Raw genomic sequence first — 12299 nt, 5'->3', positions numbered from 1 at the left:
GGACTCGATGAAGAAATGGTATTTTAATCTATACGTTTTGATTAAAAGTATTTACAATGAGGTTTGTGTTTATTTAGTATACACAACGAGGGCTTTTATCTGTTCTGTCCATAATGGTATAATATATTTATTCAGAACACCAACTATATTGAGAGTATTTATAAGAAAACGTTGCGTTCGCTGCTTAAAAAACGTCAGAGCTTAAGGGCACTTTATTTTAATTTGCATTTATTTACCTACTCACCTTTCCTGCGGCCGCGTTAATGAAGTCGGCCCCGTCCAAACGCACAATCTCTTATATTATCTCCTAAGCCGTCAATTTTCCACGTCTTTCTCAATTATTTCTCTGCTAAATTATTATGACTTACACCACTAAATTAACCACCTATGCTGCAGAATTTCCATTTTAACCGACCCGCATCGAATAGAACCTTTAATTTGTCTGGGTGGACAGCACTGGAGTTCTCTCTAGGGATTCCCTTGGAGTCAATGGAACGTCCAGGGACTCCCATCGAGCCCAGGCAATTCCCTTGGAGACGTTGTGCTGACTTGTCGTTGTACTTACGGACATCAGAGTCCTCTTCAAGCCGTGCGTGGACTTGGACACGAGGGTTTTCCTCCTGCTGGGCTGCTCGTCGCTGTTGGCCTTCAACACGAACCCTCCCCTGGTGTCGTCCAGCTTCTTGTCCCGGCCCTCGCTGCCCAGACATGATTCTTCCGACAGGCTGCCGACTTTGTGCGGGTCCTCGCTACCTAACGACGACAATGAATTCCTGATATCGGATTTGTTTGGCTTGCAATGGGATGCCATACCAAACGGTGCGCTCGTCCGTACACCGTATCCGTGTCGCATGCCGCGCATCCATTGACCTTGAAACGTTCCTGTGTGCAAAAAATAGATAGGATTGTAAGCATTCCTCCGGTTCAAACGCGATTCTAAAGCATCTAGTAACGGTATGTCGGCATTACCTAAAAGCCATGGTCGTTATCACGATTGAAATACACAAGGATATTGCCCGCCTTCGTCAAATATTCGACGACAAAAACAAATGTGTCAGAGTAAAGGGAGCCAAAATCATGTACACACAGTAAAATGTAAAGGATATGTAATAAAATTGATATCTCCTTACGCTGCCATTTTGTTTTTGAAGATAACAATTCGAGACGATGTGCAAAAACCTGTATATTTCAACCATGATCGTTATGTGAAAAGTGTAATCTAGAAGCTAGACTGCTAGCCGTTTTCGCCTCAAAAATATGGCACAATTTAACAATGTTACAATATTTGTACACTAAACTACACTCGGAGTTGGGCAAAATTAAATTAACTAACGAATAATACAAATGATGATGTTTTACTCGATAGCATTCTAATAGCATTATTCAAATCAATTATTAGTCTATAAAATACTAAATAAATTTTGACAGAAACAACTGTTTTTAAAATAGAAGTTGTTTGTTATACGGGGTGCGTTGTGGCACAACCCACTCGCAGTGTGTTCACATAAATAATTGTAACAATATTTTACAATTTAAATAATTATATAGATAAAATACAATTATATTATATAAATAATAAACGGAAATTTAAGATAATAATAATAACTGAAATCAGAAAAATGATAATACGTATATTAAGAATATAAATGATAATGAATGTTACTTAATGTATCTTAATTCATTACCGAGAGACAGTGTTAAGTAAATCTTCAACAAAATCTGAAATCTTGCCCTTATTGGTTAAAGTTTCTGACAAATTGCAGATGATCGTACTGGAGTTTATTTAAATTCTGAGAAATTCTTATTGTGTTGCAGTAAGGAAAATAAGATGCGGTACGTTGGCATCTAGTTAACACGAAAATAATTTATTTTGATTTTTTACTTTCATTTTTATGCAAAACAAGTATTTTGTTTATATTTTTTTTATATCTTGTACGTAAGTTGTTTTGCGTTATTTGTAGAACTTTTGTGGGATATTTTGAGCATTGTCAATACACTATTTATGTTTAAATGTATAGAAATTCAAAAGATGGACACTAAACAAGGTCGGATTCTTTAAAAATATTGCCAACGAATCATTTTCCATTAACTTTTTTTTTTTTTTTTACCTAAATTAAAACAGTCCTATGAGTTTTTTTAAACTGTATGTTGTGTACACACACACACACATTCTGAACACAAACCGCGCTTATATTGTTGTAGTCTGAGCCCATTTGGCAACAACTCGTTTTGCCCGGCCAAAATATTCGGTTCTAAGCGTATCAGCTTTATTTAAAACCAAAACGCTAATGATAAAAAGCCTTCGTGACCGTTGAGTCTTAACGAGTGGTGCTGCTGTTCTATTAAAACTATTATTTGGTTTTCGATAAAATATAACGTCATTCGTATCCTTTTAAACCTACACGAGAAAATTCACCTTCGCCATTTTCCATCGATTGTTCTACTTTTACATTGTTAATTAGGTTGCACGTGCATTTTTAAAAAGTACTTATGCCCGTATTAACCCGACCCCGACAACGGTAGTTTAGCCGCCGCTTAGGAAATAAAACGGTATGAATAATTGAACGAACCCAAATGACGAGCCCCGAGTCTTGCTGATGTTACCGTATCGAATCTAAATTGAAAACAAATATATACTACTGGGTTTATTATATATATATATATATATTGTGTATATTATATTATGTATGTGCTTTACGCAGAGAAAAAACGTCTTGCCGGACGTTTGGCTCGTCTAAACTTGGCATCGTCGCCGGTTCCAAGGGCGACGACGTTTTAATTTCATTCATAGGTCACAAAATGGTTTTTTTTTTTGCACGCTGAAAGTGTGTATAATAATAAAAAAAAAAAAATGTTAAAAAACCAGATGTACATACCTCCGTCGGCGTACGTCTCCGAGCCGTAGCCGTCTTGCAGTCCGTTTGCCCATGTGCCTTCGTACTTGGCATTTGTCGTCGCCGACTGTCTTACACCATACCGACCTTTGAACCCCTGCGTCCATTCTCCTCTGTACAACCAACGGCCCCGTGACTCCACGCCTAGCCCGTGTCTTTTTCCGTTTTGCCATTGGCCCTCGTACGTGTTTCCACTATAGGCGACAACATCGACGACCGATTAGTATACAGTGTGAATATATACAAAAAGAAAAAAAAAAAACCGCATTTAAATCTGCTATTTTTTAGATTTAGATTTCCTATCCACGTTCACTACATCGTGCACCAATCGTACCGTGCAACCATGTTAGTTAGTTCCGGTCCGGTTAGGACGATATGCATCAGTTCAAGTTTGGTGCCCCTAAACGCCACTAAAATTGGCTTGGAATTTAAATTTGTTTAAAGCCATGGAAAAAGTCTACTACTCGGAATAGCCCGACTTCGATATTCTGTAAAGTTATACCAGTACTCTAACAACTTTACTATATAGGTTACGTGGGAAACAGATATTTTGCTTTTTTAATGTAGAATAATTGGGTTTTAATATTGAAAAAATTGCAAATTTAATTTGTTTAGTTACGAGAAACTGAAATTCTTAAATCGGCTTGTCATTTCGAAGGTAATTTAGATATTTGATAGCTAATATCAGATACATACAACATACCTGTCAAAATGAAATAGCATAGAGCAAAAATTAATGTAGAGCGCCACCAATAAATAATTCAAAGAAACTGAAAATGACTGGGATAAACTTAATGAAAATCTTATGTTAAGAATGACTAATGGAGACAACTAAAATATTATTGAATTTTTGCAAGTAATCGCATATAACCTAAAATTGTAAATATAATTAAAACGATTTTAAATTACCTTAATTTTTAAAAAAATATAGAAATTGGAACACGTCTTGATTTTGGGCAAACAACACTTTTTAGTTTCCCAGCAAAGTAGATTTTTGGGTCATGGCCCAGGGTACTGTTGAACTTTTAGCTTAATAGACGAGCACAGTGTTTAAAATGCGATTAATTAGTTTTAATGTGAAATGGCCGACCCTAGTTGGCAACGCACTAGATCCTAAACACCGTTTAATTATGCAAAAATTAAAATAAATAATAATGTTTACTGCCAATTAAGAAAGAAAAAAAAATATGGATAATCAAACGTTTCTGACATGTCGCACAGGTGGAAAAATAAAGAACAATATGAATTCGTACATAACTTACATTTAACATGAATCCTGTTGGAAGATATTTTTTTGATGACAATTTTTATCCTACCCTCCCTCCTATTCGATAGTAGTCAAATAAGAAATCCCTAATTTTTCAGATCCCTAACTTAACTCTAAGTACTTCCTCGTTCATTTTTTTTTTGTTTTTAAAAATTCTTACTTGTAAATTTATTTTAAAAAAAATCTTAAAACTGAATTACTACACTTCAAAACCATGAAAAATTAAAATTCCCCATGTTATTAAATGCAAAACAAACACGAGGAAGTACTTAGATCTTGATGGGGAAAAAATTGTAATTTATCCTACAGAAATGATTTTGATAGTCTGAAAAAAAATCACAATCAATAAAATATCAAGCCCTAAATTAAAATTTTGTGAAAAATGACCTATACTATACTCCTTAGAAATGGGCTGAGTGGCGTCCTCTTAAAAAGGTAAGTCGTAGGAAAAACAGTCTAACTCTATATATATATATATGTACAAACCTGGGCCACGTATACACGCCAGAAACCTCGAAACCATAGTGCCACGACCCGGAGTACGCTCCTTGGCCTTTGGGCCCGGTGCACACTCCGTGGCCGTGCGCCTTGCCGTCCTCCCATCCACCGCAGTATGTACCGCCATCATCAAAGTCGAACCGGCCACCATTTATCAGGATCTTGTTGGTGGTCGCTGTGCCCGTGGCCGCTGTTGACGCTGGTGAGTTGTTCGATTGTTGGCCGAGGTTTGGTACTGGTGCGCTAGTTTGCATTATATTGTCACCACCATCACCACCGCGTCAACCTAGGCGGTCGGTTCATCACCGATTGTCACCACTGATGAGTCCGGAACGCGTCTCACCTATATTATACAGTGCAAACAAACGACAGTGCCAATGAGAATCACAAATGGTATGTTTTCGTGAGGTCCGTGACCCCGTTGGTTTTGATTTACATAGTAAGTAACAGCTGGTGGTGGTAAACAATTACAAACGGGTTGGTAATGCCTGAAGAGCCGTTGACGTAAATGTGCAAGCAACCCGACATCTTAAGACCAAGTGTCTAACTTTTGGTCGAAATAGCGTTTCGAATTTAATTAATTTTTATCATTTTTCTGTCAGAACATGACAATGCACTATTCCGTTATAAATTATTATAATTGTAAGCATTGTAGTAGGTAAGGATTCGTTTTACGAATTAAACCCTAGCAGTCTAAACTTGTTTGTACACCTTGCTAGGATGCATAGCGTACCGCCTTTATGTTACTGCCTTTTATGTAACTTCTAAATGTAAAGTAGTTTTGAAACTTTAATTGCGTACACGTTAATTGTGTCTGGTTGATAAAATCCACGAAAACTTTTACCTAACCGCTACACCGATATATATATATATAATGTGCCACAAATGTATACACAGCTATAAACCCAAAAACAAAAATCGAGCAAAGGTAGATACCTACTTAATAAGACCACAGGTTCACCCTTTCCCGTCAAAATAGACAAATTCGTTTCACCTTTTTAGCTTGGCGATAAATAGTCAAAACAAAATTCCTTTTATGTTTTTGACTTCTGGAATTGGACTTTTCCCCCTTAAATCATTGCTAAATTTAATTTTGGTAAGATTGGAATTGATTTCATGGTGATTTACGCATCGCAGAGTTATCGTGGAAGAAATTCTTTCACTTTAAGACATATTAAGTACATATTGCAGGTCCGAGACTATTTACACGGCTGTCTCAGAGCTGTCATTTGTTTTGTCTTACACATTCTACATTCGCCCTTTTATATTATGGTCCGTACAACATTTTTAGAGATACAAGTCGAAAATTATACTAAACAAATCGCCAAGCAAAACGTGGTTATAAGTAGAATCGAAAATCACGCTGACGGAATGCCTGAGTCAGGGTCGAAGGAAATAGTGTATACAAAACACAACCCAGTGCTATACAAAACGTTTAGCCTGCGAGAGGAAATCAAATACAAATAGACGGAGACAGTGGTCGAACAGCGTAAACGTCCGGATTTCCTTTCTTCTTTTTTTTAACGATTTAGCTTTATAAAGGATTACCGTGAATAATATATACTGTCACAGCTGTTCGGATAGTGATTGATTTTGTACTTCTTTTTCTCGAAAACGCGTTATTTGTTTCGAATTTCCTTAATGTTTTTTCGGTCCAAATTAGAACGATTCATTTGATATAAGAAATAAAATATTTACATTTTAGCCAAGTCGAGATTACCTAACCGGCAGTCTGGATAAGACAGCGATGGTTAGTTTCCAGACGTTCACCGCAAATAGCATACCCGGCGGTGATATCGCTCCTAAAGTCTAAACCAAGTGCCCCTGCTCGCTTAAGACAAAACAATATTCGAGTTTACAATTATTTACCTTTAACAGCGTGTAGTTGAAGAATGATGAATGATATCCGAATTTGTTGTTTTTTTATCAATGAGACGGTTGTAAACACGTATGGCGTTGATAAGAAAAGTTGGCCGTTTTCCCGACTTGTAATGCTCAATCGGCTATCCAGTTGTAATATACGTATGCGGACGAAACAGATATAAGAAATATACGATGCTATATAAGATTGGCATGGAATGCGACAACAAACGATTACGATTGCGCCCATCTCCTCCGGACCAAAACGGAATGCCGCGGATCGAACACATGGCGTTTAAAAAACGGATGTAAAAAAACAAACCACGGATTGTTTAAAAGCCATACCCGAAATTCGATTCGAAACGAGTTAAAAACTATTTGGCAGTCAATGTATTACTTTTTTTTTTTCATTTTACTACGTACACGTTGTGATAAGTTCTGGCGAGCCCACTGATTTATTCGATAGAAGTTAAAGTTATTTATCAACACAGAAACCCTCCTCTAAAGTGTCGAAAACGGAAAAATGCCTATAGACTTATAATAAAAAAATTAATATAGCCGTCTTATGGTCGATAAAGTAGGTTCGACGTCGATCAACGAGAGGTACCTAGCTATTATCTCTTTAAAACAATGAAACGAAACCAAGGGCGGATACAAAGGAGGCTATGAAGGCTGAAGCTCCTCCCTCACTGTACTTTAATTGTACGCATTAAAAGTGTGCTTTGTTTTTTATACATTAGAATATGTATTTTTTTTTTTACTATGTAAACTTTAACTTTATTGCTTGTATGTATTTTATATAAACTTTTACCTAACAGGTATACATGCAACTATTACCCTCATTAGTTACTGAAATAAAAACTTATAATACGAGTACATAATATATAGGTACATAGAAATGTACTTGAAATTCAAATTGCACTCAACTGACACATTAAAATTGTACAGTTTCCCAGCTACAAAATAATTACCATACTACTAAAATTTAGAACGGGAGGATGGGTGTGTTGTAGTATTACTTTTATCTGTGCCCATTTTTGTTTATGTTCTTTTAAAATATTTTAAACTTACTAAATATTAACTATTTGTATTTCTTTACAGTGTTCTGAAACTTTTTCAAACTTAAATGTTAAGCAACGTTTACATTTAATTCACTTTTTAATTTAAGAGTAATTTTATGAAAATGCGGACTGGTCTGGATAATTACTTTTAAACTAAATTTCAAACCCGACATTACCTATACTTGCATCAACATTTTCAAAAAATCATTCCATCATTATGTAAATAGTTTATTAAACAATATAAGTTTTCGCATTTAAGTTTCAAAAGTAAATACCACTTTGGAAAATACTAAAAGAGGTAAATGTTTGACAACTTTATAATATTAATACTAATAATACTTTATAATATAATACTAACTTAAATGGACATATTTTTAAAGAGAGGTGAATATGAGGGTCTAGCTTTAAATGGATTACCTAGCCCAACCGGGCATTCATTCCGAATGTGATCTAACCTAACCTACATAATATAACTCCACTTTGTCTTTGACGTCTCTAATTAAAATATTGAAATTAGTTCACTATAAATGTTATTCAAATGAAATTAAAAATAAAGGAATATTATATGAATAAATTGGCTGCTAATAAATGAATGCGCTGCACGTTTTGGCCAAGGGAGTAAAGCTTTTTCAAAGTTCTATTCAAACTAAGTGTTAACTTTCCTGTATCTGTTGTCATGCACATACACTGTGACTAGTCACACAGTAAACAGCTTATAACATAAGTGCATAACGGATTAGTTCATTAAAGGTCACTTTCAAATTACTCGTTTAATCATAACATACTACGTGCATATGAATATACATTATACATTCTACGAACAAATATTGAGAGGACGACAGCAAGACTTCATGTATTATTAATGATTAATCTGCAATGCATATTTTGGGACCATTTTACTGTGCTAAATTCGACAACTCATTAATTTCCAACCAGAGACGATCATATACGTACTAAGCAACTGTAATATAATACAGGAATTAAATTTTGCAAAAATAAATCATATTTTGCTTAACCTAACTTATATAACCTAAATTATAAGTTATAACCGGCTCAAGTATACTATATTTGAAAATAAGTCTAAGTAGCAAGTAATAAGTATAAGTAGCAATCTAGCAAATGACCATATTAAAAAGTATAAATAGTAAATAAAAATAATAAATACCAAAGAATTTAATATGTAATAACGATATATTTTTATAAGTGTAAGATTTCTATTCTTTTTTTTTTGCAATTTATTTGAATATAATATTAACTTAAAACGGTAAACGGTAATCTTAATAATCACATTTTTTAATTACAAAGATTACAAATAACTCTGTAATCAGTTCAATTATTATTGATCCTTGTCCGACCTCAAGCATACTTATACAGATTTTAGTTAAATATGAATTATCTTTTTAGTGTAAACAACTAAATATATTAGTAAACTAGTTACACAATAAAATAAAGGCTCTAAAACAACAAATTTCCTAATTATGTAAGTACATGTAAATGCAAAGCGGTAACACAACGTATACAAAAATATTGTTTTTTTTTATTAATTATTTTGTTTAAAAAAAAAACCCAAATGCTGTATCGTGTGCAAAACTATGTAATATCATACACAACAGCAGCATACATTTTTTTTCTTTTTTGAAGCTTAATTTTTTTTTTTTTTTAACCAAACCCGGTCTAGATTAAGCCTTGAAATGTGTGGTTAGTATCAGGTCAGATATGAATTTAAATTGTTTTTTGCGTTTTCTGAAAAAAATATGATTTTTGCATTATGTGAATTTTGATTCTAGCTTACTCATATATTATTGTCTATCTTCGACAGTACCGTAGCCAGATTTTTTTTATGGGGGGGGGGGGAGGAACTAGAAATTAATGCTTAAGCTATAGTATATATTTTACAACAGTCCACAGTTTGCGTGCTCACCCACCCGTATATTCATGTAAAAAAAAAAATTCGGCGTAGCCCGCCATTGTTTTAATCGACTATTTAAGGACTATTTATTTTATACCCATTAACATAATAGTTACTATCGGTATAATATAATAACTTATAGCTACACAATGTTAGTGACAGTTGATTCGACAAAGGGTTTGCATGTCATTGGCGATATGTCTTCTATATTATATTGTAATATATTATTTGTTAGCGACGACCATGCCGCGAGGGTTGGTCAGCTGTTATACATAGGTATAGACGTTACGAATGTAAACACAAACGGTCGCCACGTTCATCATTCAAAGGCAGCTCGTTTGCGGTCGATAAACGTTATTAGCTCACGTTTAATTATTTACACGGTTGTTAAATAATTAAATATTATCATGCTTTATAGCCGTATACCACTGTTGTACACATCCAGCCCCGGTGACGGTCTAATCTGTTTGCCTTGCATGACCGATCGACCGTCGCGAAATCATCGCTCAGGACGTCGCTTTCAAACAGCCACATTAATAAAAAAAATATAATATCTACTCATCAGTTATTTAAATCCAATATAAAGTGCATGTATATACCTAATATAACGGCACTTCCGGGTCGAATATATATACATAGTAGGTATACAATAGGTATTTCTATTTTTATATTTAAGTTATTAAAAAAAAACCAGCTGACGCCCAGTGGTATAGAATCCAAAAAAAACATCAAAAACACTATCTCCTAAACTTTTGATTAAAAAACAAAAAGACCAAATCATACCTATTTTTTTGAGGTCCCTGAGTTCAAATTTAAAATAATTTTTTTAATCACTCCCTGTTATAGTTAGGGGATTTTTTTTTTAATTTAGAAAAATGTTAAGTTGTTCATCTAATTATATGTTTTTGGGGTTGCTAAATTTGAAATAAATTCCGTATTTTAGGAGTTAATGTGAGACCATTAGGTGGGAGGACTTTATGATTTATAAATAAACAGGTATGAATAATTTAAACTTAACTTGGTAAACTAATAAGACTAACTTATATAAATTAATTTTATTCAAATAATAAAAATATAGGTAATTACATTAAATTTAATTAAAAATTAATTATTTATTTAGTCAAAATAAATAATTAGTAATTTAATTAATGAAAATGAGATCAATTAAATTTAAATAATTTAAATTTAAATTCATATTTTTGTTTGTTGGTTAGGCAACTATTGCGCTCATCGTCGTGCTAGTAATTTTTAGTTCTAAACTAACACCATAACTTTAACTGCAGGTAGTGGCAGCTGAATTTTTTTTTATTATAATGTCGATTTGGCGAGTAATCTTTAATACGTTTTTTTTGTAAAAAAAACCATAATTAATAATGTTTGTTTTTTAATTTTTTGTTTTTACAACAGAAGAAAGGTGGAGGGGGTAACACTTTATTATAATTAAACATTGGACAATATGCTACAATGGAAAGTACATAACTTTCTTTTAATTTTTTTTTTATACGTTAAAAATTTGATTAAATATAGTGTTTTTATAGGTAAAAATAACAGTAGGTGACCTTTGAACTTTAACCCAGCAAAAAAAAAAAATGTTAAAAATTAAAACTGGATATTTTTATATACTACAGTACTTAGAAATCCATTTCCGATCGCTTTTTTAGCGTCTAGACCACTGTGAGACGGTAAATAGTGTGTTGTTTATTTTACTCGATGCTTGCAAGTTCAAGAGGACCAAGTTCAAGGTAGAGTCGATTGATAAACGACTTAAGAAATAACAAACAAAACAGAAAAACACAATATAGGCGGAATTATTGTTATAGGCGTAACTGCATAATAGTATATTATCTAATGCGCTTTTCATTTAAAACGGCTAACAATAGACATTGCATCAACATAAAAGTCATCATGACTAAATAACAATGCTGTAAAAAATGTTTTTTTAAAAGTACCTAAATAGTAGGTACTTAATATTTATTCTAAAAAATAAAACAAATACTCAAATACAACTAAAATATTTTTAAACGTTTACACAATGTTTTCTTACTACTATTATTAAAAGAAAATTATTAATTAGGATTTTTGCATAAAATATTTCACTTAGCAACAATTTTATGTGAAAAGTGAAAACCATAAGCATTTACGATTTTTGTAATAAAATATTTCATAATCAAATAATGTAAAATAAATTAAATAGCTACGTATCAAGAAAAATGTTTAATAGTGTCATTATTTATTATACATATAGGATTTCAAAAGAGCAGTACATCTGTTCGCGAATCATGGTTAAACGTTTTTATTATACCGAACATAGTAAAACTGCCTCGGTCGTGCAGTCATCAACAAAAATAGCTCTAGAAAAGTTTTGTCAAAGAGCATTTAATAATTTCATACTCGATATCAAAGTAAAAAATATGCTGTTCAAATACCATTATCAATACATCGGTACGTTTTGACTAAAAGAATACCGTTTTCAATATTTAACAGGTACATTGTTTTGCAATAGCTTATAATATATTGTCAAACACAACCTAGAATCGCACAAAGGGAGTTTAAACGAAAATCCGGAATTGGGGTCATAATCAAGTATCCGACAACGACTATCGAAATGCGGTCAACAAAACACAGTGACTCTTAACCCTTTTAGTCTTTAAGGGGTTTGTGCGATTCGATTTCGAGGGGTTTTCATCGGTGCGCGGTAGTTTTAATGCAAATACAGTAATTCAAAAGCGCTCGTGTGCATACCTGATGAGTTATTTAAAGTTCTACAGCAGTTTGAACAGTTATTTAGGTCATATTGTAGTCGACTAGTC

At 33.3% G+C, this 12299-nt stretch overlaps 1 protein-coding gene across 2 annotated transcripts in view; it reads right to left on the bottom strand.

The window, feature by feature from the left end:
• The window catches only part of LOC126837126 (junctophilin-1-like), a 48040-nt gene that overhangs the window by 23704 nt on the left and 12037 nt on the right, over nucleotides 1–12299 (bottom strand). The window contains exons 2-5 of one of the 2 annotated variants that reach the window (XM_050570943.1): nucleotides 4648–5002; nucleotides 2877–3088; nucleotides 814–882; nucleotides 566–753 (exon numbers count right to left, since the gene is read on the bottom strand). In XM_050570943.1, the coding sequence (XP_050426900.1) occupies nucleotides 566–753; nucleotides 814–882; nucleotides 2877–3088; nucleotides 4648–4913 (735 nt within the window). In that variant the 5' untranslated portion in view covers nucleotides 4914–5002. Of the gene's footprint in view, nucleotides 1–565; nucleotides 883–2876; nucleotides 3089–4647; nucleotides 5003–12299 lie in introns of both variants that reach the window. The other variant, XM_050570942.1, reaches the window with a different exon arrangement.

This window comes from Adelges cooleyi, unplaced genomic scaffold, assembly GCF_023614345.1.
Source record: "Adelges cooleyi isolate 19-005CV unplaced genomic scaffold, UGA_ACOO_1.1 ACOO_flye_CR_arks_rails_tigmint_CR_PRNA_247, whole genome shotgun sequence".
Classification (NCBI taxonomy): Eukaryota; Metazoa; Arthropoda; class Insecta; order Hemiptera; family Adelgidae; genus Adelges; species Adelges cooleyi.
The sequence above is the reverse complement of the archived record's forward strand: the minus strand, read 5'-3'. Positions and strand labels throughout refer to the sequence as shown.